The following is a 27,556-nucleotide window of genomic DNA, read 5'->3' on the forward strand; positions in this document are numbered from 1 at the left end:
TGTGTGTGTGTGTATATATATATATATATATATATATATATATATATATATATATATATATATATATATATATATATATATATATATATATATATATATATATATATATATATATATATATATATATATATATATATATATATATATATATATATATATATATATATACACATACACACACATTACACAAAACAACTACCTGTTGTTTTTTTTAATTTTTATATACTGGATTTCATATATATATATATATATTTCATATATATATATGAAATCCAGTATATAAAAATAAAAAAACAACAGGTAGGCAGCAGCACGTGCTGAGAGAAAATGGCTCAATCCTCCTTCCCCGCGCCATCCCTGGCGGGAGAGACTAAAGACCGCAGTTCAAGGGGAAGGGCATTTAGCCGCTCGGCCCGCCCTGGGCGAGGAGCATGCGCGCGCTGCGGCTGGCACGCGCGTGGTGGGGGGGGAGGAGGAGGAGGGGAGAACGCGGTGACGTCGCCAGGATGCGGGCAGGTTTCTGCCGCGTCCTCGTTCACCCGTCGGGCGCGTGCGGAGAGTCCCGGCTCGGCGACACCGGAGCCGCGTCCGCTTTCGTTGCCTCTCCGCGGGAGTGGGGATTGGCGCCTTTGGCGCTGGGTTTGGCCCCACTTCCTTTCACCTGCCTCCCTCCGGAGCCCGGCCTGCCCTCTCTCCCTCCATCTTCTCTCCGAAGGAGATGCAAGCTGAGGTACCAGCGCCCGGACCTTAAGAAAGATCGCCGCCCCCTACCTGAAAAGGTGACTGACCTAGCCCTGGGTGGAAGGACGCTCGCTTTGACTGTCCCTTTAACAAGCTTTGCCTGCCGGCGGAGCTTTCAGTGGTTCTGACCTCTGGCGGCAGCAGCACCAGCAGCAAAACGGATAAATATGGAAAGGGGGCAGTTTAGCCAAGGGAATTGGTGGCTTCTGGAAATGGCCACTGGAGAGGTGGCTAGAATAGAAGCTGTATTCTGGAATGGCTGGCCTCCCTACCATTACACACACACACAAACAGACACACCACACAATATTTTCTCTCCAAGGAGTATCATCTTTTTCAACGTTTATTTAGAGGAGTTCACCTTCATTAGCCAGCCGTACCAACAGGCTGAAAAATAGCTTTTATCCGTGGGCTGTTAGGCTTTTAAATGGGACATAATCTTATGCAGAATTGACTTGGGAGGCCGGTGTGTGGTGTAGTTGGTTCACATGGTGTGGTAGGATGGAGGGTTTGTTGTCACTGTGTGTTGGGGGGAGAGAGCACGGGGGAGGCTCAGCTAATCTCAATGTACACATGTTGTACTTTGACAATAAAGGTTTATTATTATATGTCACAGGGTCTTTTTTTGGACCGGTGTATCTTTTGGGTTTGAAATCTTACAGCATTGTGCCTGATAGGCTTCGCAGTGAAATAATGTTGGGTGGCGTTTTCTGTTTATTAAATAGGCATGACTTGTTAGTTTTCACACCCAGTTGGGGAGGGTGGGTGCTTTAAAAATAGCCCCTTTTTTCCCCCTTATCACAAAAATGATTTATAGAAACAGCAATGCAGTTAAAATGGTTAAAAGTCCAAATGGAAGCCAAGAATATTTTTGTAAAAAAATCTTAATCAACACACTGCAGCGTTCAGTGTGTATGGATGATAAGCAGCATGAAATTGTATATGGTTAGAATTCCAGTACAGCTCAATAAAACCCAGTTTGTTCTCATGGATATTTGCGCAGGTGTTTCCAATTCAAACCCAACTGTTCTTTTCTGCCTAATGCCTGCTATAAGTATTATGGAGCATGACACACTTGTGTATTTGTGGGGAGGAGGATCTGGAGAAAGGTGTGTAAAGGATGCCAGTTTTTCAGTTTCTTCTAATGGCTAGTGCCTTGTTTAGGTATAGTGAAAGAATCCTGCTGTTGATATGCTTGGCTTTGACTCAGCAGATGTATACTCAGTCATTATAATTTATAAAGCCTAGTTTATGTCTCAGTATTATATAGCTTGTTCAAGAGACATTGATTAAAATAAATTATAGTTTCATTTGATGTGTTTTTTTAACCAGAGATGGCTGGAGTGAGGCATATTAAGATATTTCTAGGTAAAAGAAGGCATGAGGAAAAGCCAAACATCTGTTTCTTATTATCATTTGAAGGTACACTGACAGCACAAGATAGTCTTAATTTGCATCCAGAAATGTTGTATCCGTAAAGTTAGTTTACATAGAGTGAAGCTTTAGCCTTCTACACCCCATGTTGCTATAAAACATTTATATTAAGCAGATGTTGGTCCAGTAGAAATAGCAGCTGTAGCACGGTTTCCAAATCTTTGCATATTTATGACATAAAGCATTTCTGAGTGAGGTTTTTGAATCTCATCTGCCAAACACAGAAGCTTTTATTTAGTAATACAGTGATTTATTTAAGATTCAATGGCTTGATAATAAGGAGAGGTCAAAGAAAGCTCTGGTGAATCATTAGTTTGCATAGGGTCTTTAAGCAACTGCATGCTTCAGTGAGTTGGGAAACAAATACCCCTTGTAATAAATCATATGCAGACTTCAACAGAAGTAGAAGATATTTCATTTCAAATAGTTTTTTTCATGAATGTAAATTTATATGGTAAAACTCTGTAGTCATCAGGGTTCTTGGTTATACTTGGGAGAGAAGAAACTGGGAAACTGCTCAGGGAAATAAAATCATTTCTGTTCCTTCCATTTATGGAATTCTTAGTTGGATCGGGAGTTTTTCATGAGTAAGAGGCCAAATTGATATAACCAGTAATTGGTAAAGTCCAACTTTTGGATCTCATGGGCTCCTGCAAGTATTTGTATTTAATATTTAAAAAAAATACAAAATGAACATTTGTAAACACTGAAAAGATTGAATAATCAATGTAAGGTGTTAGAAGTAGAGATTTGGGTCTGTGTGTTTGAATCAGTGTTGACATTGGGCAATTGCCTGCACTAGTCCCTGCAACTTTCTTAGTAGTTATGGAAGTGATTAGTGATGGCCATCTTCCTACAGTTGAGAGAAGACACTGACCAAAGACAGGTAGTACAGGTAGTCCTCAACATATGACTGCAATTGGGACCGGAATTTCAGTTGTAAGTCATGACTGTTGTAAGTTGAGGCAACCATATGACAAGACTGGTTTTACAATTGTTTTTATGGTGATTGTTAAATGAATCATGTCGTTGTAAGTGGAAATCCATTCTCCTGAATGGGTGTTTTGGCCAGACCCCGTCAAAAGAGTCGCAAATTGTAGTCACATGATCATGGGACACTGCAACTAGTTAGCCATTTTACAAGTGCCCAAAATGCTGTCCATGTTGTAGTTATAATGAGGACCATGGCATGGGGGGGTGTGCACATTTGATTCCTTACATTGCTTTAAGAAGTATAACAATAAAGTCATGGGAAAGCATTTTCCATAGAACAAAACAGAAATGATTTTTCTAACAACATATTGTCAATAAAGGACAGCCTTTTATTTTGATATCTCTATTAAATTTATGGAGAACCAGTTTGGTATAATGGTTAAAAGCACAAGGCCAGAAACCAGAAGATCCTGAATTCTTTTTCTGCTTTAGGCACAAAGCCAGCTGGGTAATTTTGGGTCAGTCATAACAAGAAGGCAGTGGCAAACCAATTTCAAATTTGTTGCCAAGAAAACTGAATGGTCTTTCCCAGGTAGCCTCTAGGAAATGAGTCTGAATCAAGGCACAAAATAGAAAAAAAAATAAGGTGCGTGATTAGGGAAGGGATTTTTAAAAGTAGCAAAGATATCTGCTAGCATAAGAAATAGCATTATTCAAACTGTTTTCAGTATCAAGTATAAGATCTAATATAAGATCTTTGGTATTATAGCGCAAAAAGGATGTGGAGCACTAAAAGATGCTTCAGAGGGAAGTGTCTGAAGAATTTTTGAAAGGATGCAGTATGGTTACAAGAAGGAAATCCTATTGTCTGGGCTACCTTATCTCCTAAATATGTTATGAAAGCTGGGTAATTGCACAATGAAAGTTTTATCTACAAGTACTCAACTTTGCCCCTTCATGGATTACTGCCTTGTCGTGGCGAAGGGGCTTGCGTAATTCAATGAAGCTATGAGCTATGCCGTGCAGGGCCACCCAAGACGGAAAGGTCATAGCAGAGAGTTCTGACAAAACGTGATCCACTGGAGAAGGAAATGGCAAACCACTCCAGTATCTTTGCCATGAAAACCCTATGGACAGTACTAAAAGGCAAAACGATATGACGCTGGAAGATGAGCCCCTCAGGTCGGAAGGCGTCCAATATGCTACTGGGGAAGAGCAGAGGACTAGTACTAGTAGCGCCAGAAAGAATGAAGCGACTGGGCCAAAGCCGAAAGGACGCTCAGCTGTGGATATGTCTGGTGGTGAAAGGAAAGTCCGATGCTGTAAAGATTTTTTCTCCATAGGAACCTGGAATGTAAGATCCATGAATCAAGGAAAGCTGGACGTGGTCAAACAAGAGATGACAAGACTAAACATCGACATCTTAGGTATCAGCGAACTAAAATGGACAGGAATGGGTGAATTTAATTCAGATGACCATCAGGTATACTACTGCGGGCAAGAATCCCTCAGAAGAAATGGAGTAGCCTTCATAGTCAATAAAAAAATAGGAAAAGCAGTACTGGGATACAATCCTCAAAATGACAGAATGATCTCAGTTCGAATCCAAGGCAAACCATTCAATATCACAGTAGTCCAAGTCTATGCCCCAACCACCAGTGCTGAAGAGGATGAAATTGACCGGTTCTATGAAGCCCTACAGCACCTTATAGAACTAACACCCAAAAATGATGTCCTTATCATCATGGGGGATTGGAATGCTAAAGTAGGAAGCCAAAAGATAACGGGAATAACAGGCAAGTTTGGCCTTGGAGTACAAAATGAAGCAGGGCACAGGCTGATAGAATTTTGTCAAGAGAATACGATGGTCATAGCAAACACTCTTTTCCAACAACCCAAGAGACGGCTTTACACATGGACATCACCAGACGGTCAACACAGAAATCAGATTGACTATATGCTCTGCAGCCAAAGATGGAGAAGCTCTATACAGTCAGTAAAAACAAGACCAGGAGCTGACTGTGGCTCAGACCATGAGCTTCTTGTTGCAAAGTTTAGGCTTAAATTAAAGAAAGTAGGGAAAAGCGCTAGGCCAGTCAGGTATGAATTAAATCATATCCCTGTTGAATATACAGTAGAGGTGACAAATAGATTTAAGGAATTAGATCTGATAGACAGAGTGCCTGAAGAACTATGGACAGAGGTTCGCAACGTTGTACAACAGGTAGCAACCAAAACCATCCCAAAGAAAAAGAAATGCAAGAAAGCAAAATGGCTGTCTGAGGAAGCTTTGCAAATAGCTGAGGAAAGGAGGGAAGCGAAAGGCAAGGGAGAAAAAGAAAGATACGCCCAATTAAATGCAGAATTCCAAAGAATAGCTAGAAGAGATAAGAATGCCTTCTTAAATGAACAATGCAAAGAAATAGAAGAAAACAATAGAATAGGGAGGACCAGAGATCTTTTCAAGAAAATTGGAGAGATGAAAGGAACGTTTCATGCAAAAATGGGCATGATAAAGGACCAAAATGGCAGGGACCTAAGAGAGGCAGAAGAGATTAAGAAGAGGTGGCAAAATTACACAGAAGAACTATACAAGAATGAGCTTAACGTCCCTGATAATCACAATGAGGTGGTCACTGACCTCGAGCCAGACATCCTAGAATGTGAAGTGAAGTGGGCCTTAGAAAAGCTGAGCAACAACAAAGCTAGTGGAGGTGACAGTATTCCAGCTGAGCTATTCAAAATCTTAAAAGACGATGCAGTAAAAGTGCTACACTCAATTTGCCAGCAAATTTGGAAAACTCAACAGTGGCCACAGGATTGGAAAAGATCAGTTTACATTCCAATTCCAAAGAAAGGCAGTGCCAAAGAATGTTCAAACTATCGCACCATTGCACTCATTTCTCACGCTAGTAAAGTTATGCTTAAAATTCTACAAGCTAGACTCCAGCAGTATGTGGATCGAGAACTACCAGAAGTACAGGCAGGATTTCGAAGAGGCAGAGGAACTAGAGATCAAATTGCTAACATACGCTGGATCATGGAGAAAGCTAGAGAGTTCCAGAAAAACATCTACTTCTGCTTCATTGACTATGCTAAAGCCTTTGATTGTGTGGATCATAACAAACTGTGGCAAGTCCTTAAAGAGATGGGCATACCAGACCATCTTATTTGTCTCTTGAGAAATCTATATGCGGGCCAAGAAGCAACAGTGAGAACTGGACACGGAACCACTGATTGGTTCAAAATTGGGAAAGGAGTCCGGCAAGGCTGTATACTGTCGCCTTGCCTATTTAACTTATATGCAGAGCACATCATGAGAAAGGCAGGGCTAGATGAATCAAATGTTGGAATTAAGATTGCCGGAAGAAACATCAACAACCTAAGATATGCAGATGATACCACTCTAATGGCAGAAAGTGAAGAAGAACTAAAGAGTCTCTTGTTGCAGGTGAAGAAGGAGAGTGCAAAACTTGGGTTGAAACTAAACATTAAGAAAACCAAGATCATGGCATCCGGCCCTCTCAACTCCTGGCAAATAGATGGGGAAGAAATGGAGGTAGTGACAGATTTTATTTTCCTGGGCTCCAAGATCACTGCAGATGGGGACTGTAGCCAAGAAATTAAAAGACGCTTGCTCCTCGGGAGGAAAGCCATGGCAAATCTAGACAGCACACTAAAAAGCAGAGACATCACCCTGCCAACAAAAGTGCGTATAGTCAAGGCTATGGTCTTCCCAGTTGCAATGTATGGCAGTGAAAGTTGGACCATCAGAAAGGCTGAGCGCCAAAGAATTGAGGCCTTTGAACTATGGTGCTGGAGAAGACTCCTGCGAGTCCCTTGGACTGCAAGGCGATCAAACCGGTCAGTCCTAGAGGAGATCAACCCTGACTGCTCTTTAGAAGGCCAGATCCTGAAGCTAAAACTCAAATACTTTGGCCACCTAATGAGAAGGAAGGACTCACTGGAGAAGAGCCTAACGCTGGGAAAGATTGAGGGCAATAGAAGAAGGGGACGACAGAGAATGAGGTGGCTGGATGGAGTCACTGAAGCAGTAGGTGTGAGCCTAGATGGACTCCAGAAGATGGTAGAGGACAGGAAGGCCTGGAGGAACATTGTCCATAGGGTCGCGATGGGTCGGACACGACTTCGCAACTAACAACAACAACAACAACAACTCAACTTTGAGGACCAGTCATAAGTCTCACTTTTTAGTGTGTCGTAACTGAACGGTCGCTGAACAAGTGTTCAGTAGCAAGGACTTACCTGACCAGCCTTCACAGAAATATCTTACAGGACAAAACTGACCAGTATAAACATGATCATGCATACAACATGGACCACCAATGTAGGTCATAAGAAGATGGCAATTCAGTATTACCACTATATAGGTTCAGTACAGTTTTTAATGCATAAAAATTCTTGCCTCAATTATTAAAACTACATTACCATACTAACTCAAAATGCCAAGATGCTATTCTCAGTTACGGATTTTCCTTAAAAAGCTGTATCTATTAACTAATTAAAGATTATGCTAAGGTTTTAAATATTGTACCTTTGAACAAACATGTTCATAGTAATAAAAATAGCACTTTTTTGTTCAGTAACTGGGTTACTAATTTATCAACTGCAGTGATTCACTTAAGAACTGTGGCAATAAAGGTTGTAAAATGGGGCCAAATTCACTTAACAAATGATTTACTTAACAACAGAAATTTTGGGCTCCATTGTGGTCTTAAATCAAGGACTACCTCGTAAAGGATACAAACCATGAAATAGGAATCTAATCAGCCAACTAGTGAAGCCAGATTGCTGGTTTTCTGCCAACAAGGAATGGATGGATGTGCAGGTTATATGAAAAAAAGAGTGCTCATATGCAGTTCCCAATTTCAGAATTTTTGCATTCCTGCTCCTTTTTTCCTAACCAGCTGCAATAATTGTAATCAAACCATTAATTAAATATAACTGAAATTACAGTCCTAATCTGTATTTCTGGAGCCTTTTTAATGCAGCTGGTAATTTTTAGAGATTGTCTGCAAATTATGTGTTTTTTCTTAGCCCCATTTTTACATTACTTACTAAGTATACATTACATCAACTTCATCTGCCAAATAGTCTGTGTGCATATACTTGTATACGCTTCATTCTTTTTCAGATAATATGTTGATATGAACAACTGATCTTTTTGTGATAAAATCTCAAAAAACTCTCCAGAATGAATAAATTGAAAATGGCAACAGAAAAAAGGTAATCAGTAAGAAAATGATTTTGTTGTGTTTTTTAAAAAATTCTGATTTGTAAGAATTGGATTGTTTTTTCCTTGTCTTCTCTTTCATTTTTTTTGCAACTCCTGATTTTAATCTTTGAAGTTTAAGTGTAAGTGTACTCAAAATGATAATGTTCCTGATTATGTGATAGCAAACCTGATTATAAAAACGTTAATTGAAAACTGAAATATGTGTATTTGAAAAAGTAGTATTAGTATACCATGGCATTTTCCAAAGATTTAACACAGAAGGCTTTCTTGTAAAAATAAAAGAACTAATCTTTTGCCATGAAATTCTAATATCTTACAATATTTTCTACCAGTAAGAATCTTTTTGAAGTTATATATTTTCATAACCCAAAATCTGATTCATAAAATTGAACTGATTATTTTTCCTTTTATGCCCAGATGATAGTTTTAATGTATTTAAGTGTATCTTAATATTATTTATACGTAATAATCTTCAAAATTATTAACATTTTTAAGTTTAATTGAAAATAAACATTGAAAAGAATTTTCTTGCAGAGGGAGACTATGTTCAGTAGGTTTTCTGTAAAACTAAAATTATTACTACCTTTTTATATATAATTATGAGAATAAGTTTTACTTGTAGTGTGCAAAAATACTGTTTGGATTAAATAACTGAAGTAAAAGATAATTGATAATATATGTGGAATCTCTGTTGCATTTGAATGCGTTAGATGTGCAAGCTATTAGAAAAACATAAGACATGAAGTAAAATGTTAAGTACCAAGCTCTCATCAGCTAAACAGCCATTGCATGTCTGTTTTTTTTAGATTTTCTTTCTATTTATTTTTGTTGAGCATTTTTGTGTTGCTACATAGCTTTGAATTTTCTGTCCTCAGTTAGGACTGTTTATCCTTTCATCTTCTGTGTAGATATTGGCAGTACTGTATATAACTCATAGCTTGAGACACAATTGGCTCAGGTTCTATGCACTATGTATTCCAAAATAATATAAATATGTTTGTGTTTTGCATTATTTTTTTATATTTCTATCTGAGAATTGCTTTCAGCTAAGCCAATGATACCAATGTTAAAGGTACTACATCTGGAATGATTATTTTTTATAAGGCCTGATTTTTTCTAGCAGAGATATGTTTGAGAAATAGTGTGGAATAGGATACATACACTTACACTGTTTTACAATAGGGAAACATTTGATAGATCTTATATAATATTGTTTGCAAAATAAGGAAGTTTAAACGTTCTCATTCTAAGAATCAAATATGCTCTAGATGAGATTGTATCATTTTTTCTTGCATTTGATTAATTTGTAACATACTCAGTTCAGAATATTTTCCTTTCTATATTTTCATACCTCATATCTTTATCTTGTGAGGGTATTCTGTGGGACATAATAGGTAGCAGAGTATCAGTAAGAATACTATGTGCATATTTTGTCACAAATCCTTAATACAATGTCTGTACATTTAAGAAATATCATTTTAAAATAAAACACTTAAATTAAAACAAATTACATTTGTTCAAAATAGAACAGTTAGTTATATTTTAACTTTGGAGATAAATGGAAAAAAATATAAAAAAAGAAATGGAGTAGTTAATGAAATATTAACAGATATTCCAAAAAATGGAAATGGAATTCTGCAAATTACCCATAGAAATAGAGAAATATTTAATAAATTATGAAAAATAATATATTTTTGTCCTTGCCGAGCGGATGGATCCAAAGGCTGTGCCTGTTGAAAATTGCTGTTTTTATTTGTTCCTTTTCCAAACTGCTTTATGTACTATGAAAGGTATAAATACCAGGAAATATTGGGTGGAAATAATTATAATTGACTGTGTAACTTGCATGCAGCATAATCACATTTACTGTATGTAAAGATAATATAGCCTGAAAATTTTGTCTAATCATGGTTTTCTGGTTATGTAAAATAGGTATGCTCACATGAAGGAATGCCATATTTGTGAAATGACCCTTTTATTGTTTTGAATAAAACTTAATTCCAGAGAAGTATTACTATTACATTTGTACCAGAATCAGTCTTCTGAATTCTGTAAAACAATCTCAAGGTTTCTGGGTATAGTCTTGAAGGAACTATGGCCTTATGACATGAAGTGGTTGCCTGGTAACATACCCATATAGCAGTTGTGTCTTGATCTGGCTCTAGAATTAGATCACTGTTTAAGGAATGATTAAGCTATAGGTTACACTTAGTTTTCAGTTTGGATGAAGGCATTTTTAGAAGAATGCAGGAATGAGGCGTAGTCATCGATTCCATGTTACAGTCAGGATGTTTAAGCCTCTTGGGAAGTGGGTAACTCTGGACAACTCCCCTCAGTCTTGGCAAGAGGAAAATATTTTTCGGTAAGTTGGAAAGCCTGAAAAAGGGTAGCAGTATTGAAACAAAGAAATGTTACTCAAAATATTGAGCAACATTTATTCAAACTATCAAAATGCTCAATTAATTCATATCAGTACTGATAATGGCCAAAATTTCCCTAATACTGTTTTTTAAACTATGGAAGTTATATTTTACTGATATTTTAAATCATTAAACATTTTTAATGAAATATTTCTGTTTGTTACATGACCAGTCTCTCAATGTAGTTTCCTAGGGAAAGTGAAAATTGTTTCTAAAATATACTATCAAAACTTAAATTAAGTTAAATTAATTAAATTTTTAATGCTGCCCAGCTTATAATGTGTACAGAATTGAATGAAGCAGCGTAGAGGAGCATGCTTAGGACCCCATTGTTCAAATTGGTTCAGGGCTAGGAGGGAAAAAAATAGGTTTTAAGGATATTTTTGAAAATAAGACCAGGGTGGTAACCATATAAATCTCTTGCCCTGTTCCAAAGGGCAAAAACAGTAGCAAAGAAGGCCTACTTCCTATCTTGCCTTATCAGGTGACATTGTTTAATTGATGGGGCCCAGAGCTTGCCCACAGTGTCCAAACAAGCAGACATACACTATGAGAGATAGAAAGTGCTTAAAGTAGTTAGGCCCTGTGCCATTGACAACTTTAATAGACAGCACCTCACATAGCAACTTCATATGTTAAACAACAGGAGTGAAAGTGTCAAACCTTGTATAATACAGGAACCTGGCAACCTCTTCCCCATTATCAATATTGACCTCGGAGAAAAGAAAATCACAGAAACTCCATGTTCCCCAAATCTAATCATAAGTATTCTAGAAGGATACCATGGTTGATGATATCAAAGGCTGCTAAGAGTTCAAGAACTAGGATGGTTGCATCCCATCCTGACTCTGCCAGAGTTCATTGAAAAGTGACCAAGACTTCTCATTACTATGTATGGTGTGAAACCTGACTGAGAGAAATGTATAATTTGTTTTCTCCAAGACTCTTTGAAGATGTAGCCCAATCACCTTCTCAACAATTTTCTCCAAAATGAGAAACTAGGGACGGGACAAAAATTGTTCAGAATTGTGGGAATCTAGTAACAGCTTCCATTTATATATATCTTATATTGTACATGTATGTTTGTACATATGTGATTTTTATTGAAGATTTTAAAGACAGTAATAGAAACTAAGAAAATTAAACTCAGAGAAAGAAAGGAAAAAGAAACAAAATATATAAAGAAGCTATTTCCAATCTTCATCACAAGTATAAACAAATTTGATGGCTCTTCACCCCTTAGAAGGTTACAAACAAATATCAATTCTTCCCATAACCTACAGTGGGACAAAAAAGTATTTAGTCAGCCATCAATTGTGCAAGTTCTCCCACTTAAAAAGATGAGAGAGGCCTGTAATTTTCATCATAGGTATACCTCAACTATGAGAGACAAAATGGGGGGAAAGAATCCAGGAAATCACATTGTAGGATTTCTAATGAATTTATTTGCAAATTATGGTGGAAAATAAATATTTGGTCAATAACAAAAGTTCATCTCAATACTTTGTTATATACCCTTTGTTGGCAATGACAGAGGTCAAACGTTTTCTGTAAGTCTTCACAAGGTTTGCACACACTGTTGCTGGTGTTTTGGCCCATTCCTCCATGCAGATCTCTTCTAGAGCAGTGATGTTTTGGGGCTGTCGCTGGGCAACACGGACTTTCAACTCCCTCCAAAGGTTTTCTATGGGGCTGAGAACTGGAGACTGGCTAGGCCACTCCAGGACCTTGAAATGCTTCTTATGAAGCCACTCCTTCATTGCCTGGGCAGTGTGTTTGGGATCATTGTCATGCTGAAAGACCCAGCCACGTTTCATCTTCAATGCCCTTGCTGATGGAAGGAGGTTTTCACTCAAAATCTCACGATACATGGCCCCATTCATTCTTTCCTTTACACGGATCAGTCGTCCTGGTCCCTTTGCAGAAAAACAGCCCCAAAGCATGATGTTTCCACCCCCATGCTTCACAGTAGGTGTGGTGTTCTTTGGATGCAACTCAGCATTCTTTCTCCTCCAAACTCGACGAGTTGAGTTTTTACCAAAAAGTTCTACTTTGGTTTCATCTGACCATATGACATTCTCCCAATCCTGTTCTGGATCATCCAAATGCTCTCTAGCAAACTTCTAGAGCCTGGGCCTGGACATGTACTGGCTTAAGCAGGGGGACACGTCTGGCACTGCAGGATTTGAGTACCTGGCGGCGTAGTGTGTTACTGATGGTAGCCTTTGTTACTTTGGTCCCAGCTCTCTGCAGGTCATTCACTAGGTCCCCCCGTGTGGTTCTGGGATTTTTGCTCACCGTTCTTGTGATCATTTTGACCCCACGGGGTGAGATCTTGCGTGGAGCCCCAGAACGAGGGAGATTATCAGTGGTCTTGTATGTCTTCCATTTTCTAATAATTGCTCCCACAGTTGATTTCTTCACACCAAGCTGCTTGCCTATTGCAAATTCAGTCTTCCCAGCATGGTGCAGGTCTACAATTTTGTTTCTGGTGTCCTTTGACAGCTCTTTGGTCTTGGCCATAGTGGAGTTTGGAGTGTGACTGTTTGAGGTTGTGGTGTCTTTTATACTGATAACAAGTTCAACCAGGTGCCATTCATACAGGTAACGAGTGGAGGACAGAGGAGCCTCTTAAAGAAGAAGTTACAGGTCTGTGAGAGCCAGAAATCTTGCTTGTTTGTAGGTGACCAAATACTTATTTTACCGAGGAATGTACAAATTAATTCATTAGAAATCCTACAATGTGATTTCCTGGATTCTTTCCCCCCATTTTGTCTCTTATAGTTGAGGTATACCTATGATGAAAATTACAGGCCTCTCTCATCTTTTTAAGTGGGAGATCTTGCACAATTGGTGGCTGACTAAATACTTTTTTGTCCCACTGTATCTATAAGCAAATCCATAAGACATCAACTTTTCAATCTTGATATAAGCTAAAAATCTCTAAAGGATTGCCAGCACTTTATGAAAACATTTCTTATTTTAATATTGATAAAGTAAACCAAGTTTATATTCTTTCCTCTAACTTTTACTCAATCTTTAATTCATTCCAATATTGTCTTGGGATTTGATTTATCTTCTTTTTAGTCCCATTGAAAAAGCTTTGAGGCTCTAACAAGCCTCTTGTAAATCGACAAAATGATATTGTCCAGACATTCTCATTTGTATTTCCCCTTTAATTTTTAAAACTTCTGCCAGCTTCTTTTATACATCCAATAAAAAGTTCCTATGCAGGTCTTTCTCTTGGTCTGTCAGTTGTATTTACATTTTAAATGCCTTCTTTGTCTTGCAACCCACACTTTTTTCATTACTCAAAATTGCTTATCAGAAAGCCCTTATTTAACTGTCCCTGTTGTGATTGGTACTGGGTTGTGTGTTGTTACCCAAGAAAAAACACTTTTACCCAATGTGGGGTAATTTACCCAGGGTTGGGAAGCACTTGATACTTGATTAAAAGTATCAGGGTAGAAGCTAGGAAACAGTGATTTCAAGTACTACCTTAGGCACGAATCTTAACTGGGTGATTTTCATCCAGTCAAATCTCAGTCTTAGGAGGTAGGCAGTGGTAAACCACTTCCAAAAATGTTTCCAGGAAAATTGCGAAGTCCAGACAATTGCTAGGAGTCAAAACTGACTCAAAGCCACAATAAAAAAACCTAGGTAGATAATAGGTAAATGCTATGTTCGGTTACATCATTTTTATGTATGTATCAAGTTTCCTTTCCTGTTTTTAGAATAGGTGATATATAAAAATATTTAACCTCAATAATTAGATGTATTTTCTAGATATTTATATTTTCAAAGCAGGTCTGTTTTTAATTTTCAACATAGGATTGCCATTTTAAAATTACAACCTTCTTAGTGATTAGGTGTACATCTTTCTAGTATCATAGGCATTTTCTATTCTAGAATGTAGTATATTCAGGCTTGATGTACATACATCTCAAGTGGTATTTTCAGATTATTTTTATTCTATTTACATTGCTGTGGGAGTCTCTTGCAATGTCTGGGATCTGGCATATAAAATTGTGTCTAATTCCAACAACCTGTTCTTTTGTTTTTTAGAATTATTGTTTAAGTTAGGGGTTAGATGTGAGGAAAGATACTAAAAAAAGTTACATCTCACAATAAAATTCTAATTGATGATTATTTTTAGTATAACAAACTGTTTTTAATAGGGCAATTTAAAAAAGGGTTAAATTTTCTGTTAGCACTTATTCTGTTACTTTCTGAGTAAGAAGACATATTATTTCACCACACTGGTTCCTGGAGTGAAAGTCAGATGTTCAAACTATGAGTGAATAGTTTCATGTATGAGTCTTGTTGTTTGAGTTTGGCTCCTCTGTGTGAATAAGGAAATAAATCGAGATACAGTATTTGATCATTGCATTCCTTTATGTATGATTTGGAAAATTTCCTTGTGATTTTTTATTTAAAGACTTGAATTAAAGATTATACATTCTTACTTATTGAGAAATCTTTGGCTAGATTCTCACATTTTGATAAGCTATGGTGTATTTTAATCCAGGACTGTTGAAAAAAGCATAGTACGTATCCTGCTTTCTACAATACTGAATCAAAGTTACAAATCACATTAAGGTTTAATGTGATACAATACGTGACTCTGAAGTTCAGATGTGTACAACTTCTATATATTTGAGAGCTACAGTGGTTTAAATGGTATGCCAAAGGCCATCCCCAGAAATTTTAATTTGTTTCATTTTTAAATGTTACTAGACAACTCTGATCAATTGGGACATCCTTTGAGATAAAGATAGCGCACTCTGAGTGAACAGAATGAACACCAAATTTTAGGCAGCCAGAATATTTTTTACCCCAATGCTAGACAGTCCAGTGATCATCTAAGAAGAGTATATATCATAAATAGAAAAATAATTGTGATAACAAAATACCTTCAATAGTATGTCACTATTACCATACCTGAACAGATAAACAGAATGACTTCCGACTTTCTGCTGGTTTCCCCATTGCTCCCAAGGTGGCAGGGAAATTTGGAAATAATGATTATAACTTCAGAGATACTGCAACCACCACAACTATGAATAAAACTGATCTGAACATTGTGGACATTCAATTCTACAGGAATAATGTGCCCTGGATTTTTTTATGCATTCTTTAAGTTAATGAATTTTAGGTACCTTGATTCAAAATTTGTTGTGATGTCATGCACTGTGGGTTAACTTGATACAAACAGATAAGGAGAATATTAATATTATGTAGGGGAAGTAATAGCAAAATCTCCTTCTTCTCAAAGGTCAGTGATACAAAGGCACATTTCAGTTACAATACTTTCTGTGGTAAAAAGAAAAAATAAACCCAGAAGGAACAACAATTGAATAAATAGGTTAGCAAAGCTTTTGTGCCTTTGTGTATGTTTTAGAACGTTTGTTGGGGGGCAGTGTGTACATCTTATGCTTGGGTTATTGTTTAGGCTTTTAAAATATAGAGGTGGGGGAAAAAGGATTTTCTCAATTTTGGGGGCAGGGGAAATCCAAATTTTCATTTAATACAATGGATGTCTTAACATTTGAAAGGGGCAAGGAATACACCATGACTACTAAACCTCTGCTAAATCCTAAAAATATTAAAAAAACATTTGTGAAAAATGTAGTCTCACTGATTCTTTTGAATGGGCAAACTGCACTGTTGCCAAAGGTCATGATTTAAATGTGATGGGAAGTAGGAGTCAATAAAATATTTAATTTCAGACTTTTTTGACTCAGAATTTCTCAAAACACCCAGTTTCAGGTGAGATTGATATCTTGAGTTCCAGGACTCTATGGGCCACTGTAAAATTTGCAGCTCGAAATATTTCAATAATATTTGCACATCCCTACTTTTGTTGTTAACAAAAAAGCAGGCTTTCACCTGCTCAGAACAAAGGAGTTGCTTATTTATATATGAAGTTTATTCAAAAAGTAGTTGATCAAATGAACATCAAATACTTTCAACTATGTACAGGAATTAGAATCTACATTACATTCACTTATATTCTTTTTATATTGTGTATTTTGTTTTAATGTGAGATTCTATGATACTAATGAATATTTATCTGTCTCTTTCTATAAATGTATAAAAATGGTTTGCATAGAGTAGCCAAGGAATTAATAATGTGTTAAGAAAGGTATATGTGATATAATAACTGTAAAATGAATTATTTTAATTATAGTTAGGTTTTAATATGTTCATTTTAACTCATTGTGTTCCTGAATTAAAAGAGATGATTGTGTAATAAATTATAAATTTAGACCATTTTCTAATGTGCAGTAGAATTGGTTTGTAATAGCGGCCCAAAGAATGGTAATCTGTTATAGATTTAATAAACAAACACTGACACTATTATTAAACAGTTTATTCAGGCTAGCCATATTTCAATATATGTATACAATAAATTATCATGTTTATTCTTACAAGATGGTAAGTGGAATGTCTTGCACTGCCAATTCTTAAAATGCAGTAGCTACTACTCCATACTTCTACACATTGTGCAACTCACTCCCTATTTAAACGTGATTTTTTTCCCTCTGTGGTTCTCTAGACTGTTAATTATAAAGTAATATAAAGGAACAGGGTATCATCAGCTTTGGGGAAATCTACATTTGTACAAGTAAAAAAAAATTAAAAACTTACATGGCTAGAAATGAGTAGATGAATTATAAATACATTCACTAGACATAAAGCAGTAGTGGCCAACCCTTTTCCCCCCAAACTGCAGACTGGTTACCATGAAAACAGTTTTTCCATGGACTGGTAATAGCAGCGGTGGAGGGGAATGGTTTTGTGCTCTACCTAGATCCCACACATGCGCAAATGAAGCTATGCCCGCTTCTGCAGCCTGGTTCCTAACAGGCTACAAACTGGTACCAGGCTGTGGCCCTGGGGTTGGCATAAAATACTAATTGAAAGTTCAGTGAAAAGAGACCTATTGAGTAGAAAGAATTGTAGTAGAATATTCTGAATAGGGGTAGGACCGGCTGCCATCTTCAAGATGTATGTTCATACTGGCTGCATCATTTTGGATCCAGCTTTGATAGTTATCTACAAAAATAGCGGGTGGCCTTTTATTAGTCATCTTGCATTCTGGTATTTATTACAGAAATTTAAACCTAAACTAAGATATCTGTTAAAAGTAAAACTGTTTAATCCTTTGACACATGTTGGGTTTTCGGTAAACGCTAATGATAACCAGTTGACTTTTTACAAAATATAAAGAACAATTTGAATTAATTTTGAAATATTAGTATAGAAGTCTCATGTCCCTTTCATTAAAAATATATTCATAGTATTAATTCTGCTGTCATGATTTCAGAGGCTGTTCAGCACAATCAAATACTTTAGTCATTTTTACTTTCATTTTGAATGGACATAAAGTACAGGTGGTTCTCAGTTAATGACAGTCAACAACCATTTGAACTTAACAGTGGTGCTGAACAAGTGTACCATAATTAGTCCTCAGAGTTTTGGCCTTCTTTGCTGGCTTCCCGTAAGCAAAGGCAATGGGGAAGCTGGCAGGAGGTCACAAATAGCGTGTCAAAACACGTCCTGCAGCAAACAGGGCAGGGTGCCGAACACAGGAACGAGAGACTTCCGCTGCGGTCTAGAAGCACTTCCGCTGCGGTCTAGAAGCACGGCCAACGCTGGCTTTCTGTCAAAACTCGTCCTGCAGCAAGCAGGGCAGGGTGTCGAACACAGGAACGAGAGACTTCTGCTGCGGTCTAGAAGCACTTTGTTCTTCAGGGCAACAGCCGCAACAAGAAACAAAGCCAGCGTTGGCCGCTACCTGCAGCCAACGCTACTATATACACACCCGAAAACCCCACCCATACTCCACCCAAACACGCCCACGCCCTCCCATCCCCTATAACTTCCCCACCCCTCCCCTACAAGGCCCCTCGCCCGACGCCCGGTCAGGTAAGCCCCCTCCCGTGTGTTGCCGCCACCGTGCTCCTCCCCCTCACCCACTCCCTGCCACGCCCAACTCCGAACCCCCCTGTCGTCGTCCATGCTCGAGGCCCCCAGCCACCCGGTCACCGCGGCGGGGAGGGACCCGTCCCCTAACGGCTTCGCCAGCTCCCGAATTACACAGTCCTGCGCAGGCATGGCGTCGGCCAGAGGAGACAGCCGCAACGGCGGAGTCTCCGAAGCATTCCGCTGCGAGGCCGAAGCTCTCGAAGCCTCCCAGGCCGCTGAGACGCTGAGTCGATCCGGGCCTCTACCGGGCATGCCGCAGGCCGGGGAACCTTGCGCAGACGCGCCGCCGGGGGGGGACGGCAGCCGCGGCGCGTCTGGAGGCGGCTGAAACGGCGGCGCGGGCCTCAAAGCTTTTCGAGCTGAGGAGCCCTGCGGAGACGCGCCGCCGGGCGAGGACAGCAGCCGCGGCGCGTCTGGAGGCGGCAGAGGTGGCGGCGCGGGCCCCGGAGCCTTCCGAGCCGGGGAGCCGTGTGCAGACGCGCTGCCGGGCGAGGACAGCAGCCGCGGCGCGTCTGGAGGCGGCGGAAGCGGCGGCGCAGCCCCCGGAGCTTTTCGGGCCGCCATGGAGCCTGGTGAGTTCGGCGGCAGGAAGGCAGGGGGTGCCGGGGGGGGTGGAGGGCCCCCCCTCGAGTGTCGGGCTCCCGAGGCCTGACATAGCGACCATATCGCTTAACAGAAGCAATGGAAGTGTTGGAATTTCTTTAATAAGTGACATGGTCATTTGACATTGCATTTTCTGATTGCATCTCTTAGTGGTGGAAATCCTGTTCCCAATTATAGGGCTTTCTGTTTTTGAAACTAGATTTCACAGACTCATTTTCAAATATATCACAATCAATTACTGCCTATTCCATAAGACTGTACACCAGACCTGGGAATTTTACTGCCCCTAGGCCACATCCAGCCCTTCGGCTGTCCGTGTCCAGCCCACATGAGGCCAATCAGAAATTAGAAATCCAGTGTATATAAGCAGGCCACAGGGGGCAGCAGAAGAAACTGAGTTGGATCTAGCTAGCTGTGTGCAGTTGCTGTGCTTTCCTTCAGTCAGCTGTGACAAGGAGAGAAAGCACTTTTCTATGCCTGCGTAGCATCACCCTCGCCTGGAGCAGCCTAAGGAGTAGAGGTAATGGAGTTTGAGGACATCAAATAAGGTTACATTGGTTCGGTCCTCCACAACATCTCAGTTTCTCATCTGGCCCCTTGAAGAAATTAATTGCCTATCCCTGCTCTGCACAGTTAACAATCTCATAACCCAATTAAAGAAAAGCCAGTTAAAACTGTTAAAAAGCCAGTCCCCTCAAAATAACGAAAATATATCTTTGCAGAAAATAGCCAGCTATTAACCCTGTGGACATAAAAGTGACAGCCTGTTAGTGTCTGAAGTCCCTGCAAACTAAAAGAGGCTTTAATGAATTCTCAAGACAGCAAGTAGGACCAGGCTTTCTTTCGGTTCCTGCTTGATGCTTGTAAATGCATACACCACTCTTAGAATTCCCCTTTTGTTGCGGCCTCAAGAGCTTCGTCCCATTCGTTCGGTAGAGGGTTAGGTGAGTTTTCTGCAGGAACTCTATGCCTTCCAAAACAAATGCAGTAATAAAAAGAACGATGGACTTCAAATAGTGCTTTGGTATTTGCATTCAACATACTTCTGTATCAAACTCATCTAGTGGACTTCACAGAAAGGCACTGTTTTGCGACCTAGTATCTGTTGTGTGCTATCCCCCACCACTGGTGCACAACCTCCAGTTTGAGAAACATGACCTTAATGTGTAAAGTTCCTACAGAGTTAAGATATGTGTATATGTAAAAATTAATGTTAATATTTTTCTTACCCATCAGTTGTCTGTGGTTTTAGTTAATTTTTAATCTTCTTGAAAAGTAAAGTGAAAATAAGCACATTTGTATTTTTTGTACAGGTATAGAAAAAATTGAATGCAAAGAAAGGGCCTGGGAAAAAGGCCATTTAGATTCACCAGTCTAGTTTCCTGTATGTATTCATCTTGCAGTAATAAATGAAGGTCCCTGAATGTCTGTTTGCTAAGAAACTGCCAAGATTGATTTATATATTCTGTTTAGTGTTAAAACATTTTATTGCTCTTTTTTCTGCTCTCTTTCTCAGTAATATGGAAAAGCAAAGAACTGTCAACTGCATATTATTTTTCTCTGTGTAACGTTTGGGGTCATTTTCCTAATTTTAAATTGCTTCATTTCATTCCATACTCTGAAAACTTCCCATCATATCACAGCCTAAATGTATCTGTTTTCTCCAGTGTAACTAACAACTCTCGGATTTTAAGTCTGTTGGCACAACTGGAGAAGATCAATGCAGAATGTTTGGTAGAAGCGGACACTGCCAGATATATTACATCAAAAATTCTTCACCTGACTCAAAGTCAAGGTAAATATTACAGATGCTCATTAATTGAGGTGTGTGCATGCATGTGTATTATTGGTTTTCACACACATTCTGTATGATGTTTAAACAATTATATTTTTCTAATGTTGATATAGATAGGTGGGAATCCATTAAAACAAATTCTTAAGTTACACAAACAGTTTTAAGCAGTTGAGAGCTAGTCTACCTGCCTTGTTTGGTATTTACTTTATTTTTCTCCTATTTTATGATCTGATCTGGTTAGAACATTTATTAATTATTATTTTACCTCTGTAAGAACAGTGTGGTGGCCTAGAGGTGAAGGTGCTCGCCTCCCTCTCGAAGGTTGAGAGTTCAATCCTAGGCAGTGGCAGATGTTTCTCTATCAGGGAGCAAAGAGAAAATATCTGCTGCAAACTCCATGTAGGCATCAGGATGGGCATCTGGCCACTAAATGTTCAGCTCCAAGAAGTCGCTCCAACTCCAACCCCATAAATGGATTAAAGGGTCATAAAAAACAAACAAAAAATAGCCCTGTGATTCTTAGGTCAAAATCAAGAGTGGATCCTAGGTTTTAAATTTTCAGTTTCCAGTGTTTTTTTCAGTTTTATTCCTGTCCATATATTGCATCAGTATTTTATTCTGAGCAAAAGTGACAGGTGATCTTTTGTCCTGATTTGCCCTAAGTATCTCCTGAAATCTATTGTTCATGAGTTCAGATCCATGGATTTTAATCAGCTCAAGATTGTTAATGATTTTATTAAATAAAAAAAATTCCACTCTTTATCCTTGATTTCGTCACCCTGTAAAAATCTATTGGAAAAAAAATCAGGCTTAAATTATACACAGTTTTATGCATTGTAAGATTATATGTCTTATCAAAAAGTTGAATAGAAAAGATCCTTTAAAATCCATTTCCATATATGAATAAATATTCTGGTGATACATTTGGAACAGAATAATAATTTTGTATTGTATCCACGCATTAAGAAGAAACCTTAAGCCAATAACCAGAAAAATGTATTTTTGTTTTTGTTAACGTTGATCTTATGTTTAAGTGAAACCTTTGCTGTCACTTGGGATTGATCACTAGTTGCAAAAGTTATGTTTAATTGTTACTACCACTTTTTACATGTTTAAACTTTTTTTAAAAAATCCATCCCCTTGGACATTAATATCCTGGTACTTAGCAATAACCACAATCATTTCTGTTGCCTTAGGATGAAAAAGAAAGGGAGCAAGGATTTCGTTTCAAGTCCCCACTGCTCTCTATGGTGAAATACTCAAAACAGTTCAGGTTTAGTTCTCTTTGAACGTAAGCCACTTGAAATGAATCAAATAGGGATGTTTACATATAGCCTGGAATAAGTTCTTTTTTGTTTCTTCCTTTTGTGTGTACTATTGATCTTGAGCAAACTGAATATTTTTCTTAAGGGATATAGCAGGAATCTGCAACACACTGTTCTGATTTGTAAATGTTCTTGCTAGTGCCTTTTCCAGCTTATTCCATTCTCTGTTTAATTCTTGATTCTTCCTTTTCCCCTTTTTATTCCCCCCCCCCTTTTCAATGGTCAGTCAGTATTTAAGCATTCACATTGACTTTGGGCTGTTTTTTTTTTGAGGGATTTTTCTTGTGGTAGGTAGAATTTCCTGGTTATAAAAAGATTGCTACTCAGAGGACATTCAGTTTGACGTTGCAGCACTCTGTCTTCCGCGTTTGATTTTTCCCCACTGGGGACCCTAAAAAGGGCCAAAAGTCACCCCGGAGAGGCAATGAAGAAGGAGGGGGGACCCTTATTGATCACGGGAGGGCGGCGGCCCTTCTGTTTGATCTGAGGAAGCCTTCCAAACCGGCGGGGGAAAGACTGGCTACATTTATGGGGCCGGTCAGAAGCATTTGACAACCAAAGAAAATAAGCACAATAGCAATTTTTGAGCAACGTGGATGGAACTGGGTGAGACCCTATCCTCTCTTTATGACCTTAAGACTTTTTCCTGGAAAAAACTGCCCAAAGCAAAGAATCCTCCCTGAGGAGAGAGGGAGGGGGAATTTCTGCCCGATTCCCTCAGGAAAAGAAAAGTGGCAAATTAATTGCTTGGGGGAAAACAGAGAATATTATAATATCAATTTGGAATCAATACATACAGTCATGGCCGAAATTGTTGGCACCCCAGAAATTTTTCCAGAAAGTCAAGTATTTCTCACAGAAAAGTATTGCAGGAACACATGTTTTGCTATACACAGGTTTATTCCCTTTGTGTGTATTGGAACACAACAAAAAAGGGAGGAAAAAAAGCAAATTGGACATAATGTCAAACAAAACTCCAAAAATGGGCTGGACAAAATTATTGGCACCCTTAACTTAATATTTGGTTGCACACCCTTTGGAAAAAATAACTGAAATCAGTCGCTTCCTATAACCATCAATAGTCTTCTTACACCTCTCACCTGGAATTTTGGACCACTCTTCCTTTGCAAACTGCTCCAGGTCTCTCTTATTGGAAGGGCGCCTTTTCCCAACAGCAATTTTAAGATCTCTCCACAGGTGTTCAATGGGATTCAGATCTGGACTCATTGCTGGCCACTTCAGAACTCTCCAGCGCTTTCTTGCCATCCATTTCTGGGTGCTATTTGACGTATGTTTGGGGTCATTGTCCTGCTGGAAGACCGAAGATCTCGGACGCAAACCCAGCTTTCTGACACTGGGCTCTACAGTGCGACCCAAAATCCTTTGGTAATCCTCAGATTTCATGATGCCTTGCACACATTCAAGGCACCCAGTGCCAGAGGCAGCAAAACAACCCCAAAACATCATTGAACCTCCACCATATAGGTACTGTGTAGGTACTGTACCATGTAGGTACTGTGTTCTTTTCTTTGTAGGCCTCATTTCGTTTTCGGTAAACAGTAGAATGATGTGCTTTACCAAAAAGTTCTATCTTGGTCTCGTCTGTCCACAAGACGTTTTCCCAGAAGGATTTTGGCTTACTCAAGTACATTTTGGCAAACTGTAATCTTGCTTTTTTATGTCTCTGTGTCAGCAGTGGGGTCCTCCTGGGTCTCCTGCCATAGCGTTTCATTTCATTTAAATGTTGACGGATAATTTGCGCTGACACTGATGCTCCCTGAGCCTGCAGGACAGCTTGCATTCCTTTGGAACTTGTTTGGGGCTGCTTATCCACCATCCGGACTATCCTGCGTTGCAACCTTTCATCAATTTTTCTCTTCCGTCCACGACCAGGGAGATTAGCTACAGTGCCATGGGTTGCAAACTTCTTGATAATGTTGCGCACTGTGGACAAAGGCAAATCTAGATCTCTGGAGATGGACTTGTAACCTTGAGATTGTTGATATTTGTCCACAATTTTGGTTCTCATGTCCTCAGACAGTTCTTTTCTCTTTCTGTTGTCCATGCTTAGTGTGGCGCACACAGACACACAATGCAAAGACTAAGTGAACTCTCCTTTTTATCTGCTTTCAGGTGTGATTTTTATATTGCCCACACCTGTTACTTGCCCCAGGTGAGTTTAAAGGAGCATCACATGCTTGAAACAATCTTAATTTATCCACAATTTTGAAAGGGTGCCAATAATTTTGTCCAGCCCATTTTTGGAGTTTTGTTTGACATTATGTCCAATTTGCTTTTTTTCCTCCCTTTTTTTGTTGTGTTCCAATACACACAAAGGGAATAAACCTGTGTATAGCAAAACGTGTTCCTGCAATACTTTTCTGTGAGAAATACTTGATTTTCTGGAAAAATATCTGGGGTGCCAACAATTTCGGCCATGACTGTATATATAGCTTTAAAATTTGGGGACTAAAAAGTGCTTTTGAGATTTTTTTTATTAAAAAAAGAGACTTGAAAAGCTTGTAATAAAAGTTTGGACTTAAAAAGCTGGAAGAAGGCGTCATCGACATCTAGTGGTGAACCACAGCACTACAGTTTATTATGTTTAAAGGAAACTTGGCTTGAAGCCCAGATTCAGATAAGACTTTTGTTGTCCCTGGAAACTTTCACTTTTCTAGACTGTGGCTAGGAAAAGGGAAAAAAAACCTCTTGGACTGCTTAACTGTGGGGCAGAGGCGATAAACTATTTTGAAACTGGCCTACCTGGACTACGAATATAAATACTGACTTTTAGAGCTGTGTCATGGAGCTATTTATCTGTAAAAGAAACACGCATTATGCATTGAGATGATGGAATATTTTGGATTATAAACCTTTGACTAATGAACAACTTTTCATTGCTTTTTTCTCTCTGAACAGAAAGGACATGTTTTTCATTGGAGAGAAAAACTTGAATTTTGCTTATATTTGCTTAGGGGAGGCTTAAGGATGGACTGGTAGGGTGGCTGGATTATTTGGAGCTCAAATGACAATTGACTGAAACTTTTTAAATAGATTGGACTATAGAGACCACATACAAAAACAAAATGGATGTTCCATACTCAGCCTTAAATGGTAACACTTATCTCCAAAGTCCCTAGATTGACATATCAAAGCTCAGAAAGAAATTTTTTCTATTTAAAATCACTGCAAGAGACAATTGCCTTAGCTCATGATGAGACTAAAAATAACATAAAGGAGATAAAAATAATTCTAATCTAAATCCACAAATTCAGAAAATGACTATAAAGAAATAACTAGTAACCCAGAAAATAGAAGGAAAATTAAGAGGAAGTGGATCCAAAGATGGGGGACTTGAAGGAAGGAATTAATAAACAGACTTAGACAAACGAAGAATTAGAAGACATAGCGATAATACCAGAAACAGAAAAGACTTCTTACCTGTCAAGATCTCAGAACACTCTTGAGGATAAGGAAGAAGAACCGATCGAACGGAAGATAAAGATGTTAGGAGAATGGTGGGAAATTGGAGAAGGAAGGGAGGCTGTTTAATGAATATCAATGGGCTTGAGCGTTCTTCCAAAAATACTTAACAAAATTGTCTTTCTTATTCCGAACAATATACATAAAAATAGAGGAAGAACTACTTGATGATTCAAAGGCATTGACTTGGAAAGTTAGTTGGCAAAGGAAGAAAGCTAGAGTAAGACTGAAGAAAATAGAGGTCCTGACCCATTAGATGGGGTATTATACTATTAAAGAGATGTTTGAACATGGATAAGAGAATAGGTAATTGTTAGAAATAGAAGCATTATTAGAACTAGAATGATACAATATATAACTAGAATTTTATATTTTGGTATGAGAAGGGAAATATGAAAATGCTAAGAGGGTTTGAACAAGGGAAGCCTTTGGTTGCCCAAATTTAATTTATTATGAGAAAATTATAAGTGATAGAGATACTTTGAACACTGATGGGAAATCAAAATTTTAAAAGGGGAAAATAGGATATTGATTAAACAAATGGATATTAAGTTCAAATGAAATTGAGATATGTTTTGGTTAGAATATTTAGATATTTAGATATTCTAAATTGACACTACTGATATTATATATAATATTAGAAAAATGTAACAAAGATTCTGATATTCAATTGTATATGTATTAACAGCAATAAGAATTGTATTTGCCCAGTGCGGGAAATGTATACCATCGGAAGAAAAGAGGAAGCACTGGATGGTGTAATATTGTACCTAGATTGAGGAAGTTAATATGTACCACTGAATTTCTAATGGACCCAGACAACCCATTGTTTATTAAGTACTTAAGATTGTAAAACTAGAAAATTAATAAAATACTTTAAAAAAAGATTAGTACTCAGAGAATGCCTTTGCTATAAAGAGCGGCGAGCATAATATTTTATATTTAAAAAGTTCAGACTTAAAAAAAATTCTAGAAGATAATTTGTTTTGCTTTTGTGTACTTATCTTTTCTACACCTTTTAAAAGTCATCTATATTTAACTTTTAAATATCAATTTATTCAGTTAATAGAAGAATATGCAACTTTAATTTCAGAAAAAATCAGGAAAGAAATGACTGCCAAAGGTTCAACAGGGATAGAAGTTATTCTCTCAACTTTAGAGGTAAGAGTGTAAAAAATTCATGTTTTCTTGCTCATTTGGGTAGTAATTTATTTTATTTTTTTCAGGGCTACTAACTATAGCATGAAAGATCGGAGCTTTGCTATAGTAATGTAAACAGTTGCGTATTAGATGCAGTTAAAACAGTTGATAGCTTTTGTTGTTTGGGCAGGGCTGTTTGTTTAACATGCGAAAGCCAAGGGCATGGCACAGCTGGAATTAGTAGAGGTGTGCTGCACTTAAGATTCAAGTGCAAAAAAAAAATACTTTGGAGTGTGATGGAAACACTCATATCACCTGTCTGTAATTGTTTAAAGAAGCTCTGCCATGCTGGAAAAAAACCTCTGGTGCTCTAAAGATTTGTAGATAGGTACAATGTGATCAGCCCCACATGCTCCAAAGTACATTTGTAGAT

The 27,556-nt window shown here is 38.3% G+C and overlaps 1 protein-coding gene across 6 annotated transcripts in view; it reads left to right on the forward strand.

Annotated features, from left to right (window-relative positions):
* The first annotated feature begins 504 nt into the window (after positions 1 to 504).
* The window catches only part of AGTPBP1 (ATP/GTP binding carboxypeptidase 1), a 69,047-nt gene continuing 41,995 nt past the window's right edge, over positions 505 to 27,556 (forward strand). For 4 of the 6 annotated variants that reach the window (XM_081317125.1, XM_081317122.1, XM_081317127.1 and 1 more), the window contains exons 1-4: positions 505 to 779; positions 8,264 to 8,355; positions 21,048 to 21,175; positions 27,077 to 27,144. In XM_081317125.1, coding sequence (XP_081173251.1) covers positions 8,324 to 8,355; positions 21,048 to 21,175; positions 27,077 to 27,144 — 228 coding nt within the window. In that variant the 5' untranslated portion in view covers positions 505 to 779; positions 8,264 to 8,323. Of the gene's footprint in view, positions 780 to 8,263; positions 8,356 to 21,047; positions 21,176 to 22,371; positions 22,467 to 27,076; positions 27,145 to 27,556 lie in introns of those variants that run through there. The other 2 variants (XM_081317123.1, XM_081317126.1) reach the window with 2 other exon arrangements.

This window comes from Vipera berus (genome assembly GCF_964194415.1).
Source record: "Vipera berus genome assembly, chromosome: 2".
NCBI classification, from domain to species: domain Eukaryota; kingdom Metazoa; phylum Chordata; class Lepidosauria; order Squamata; family Viperidae; genus Vipera; species Vipera berus.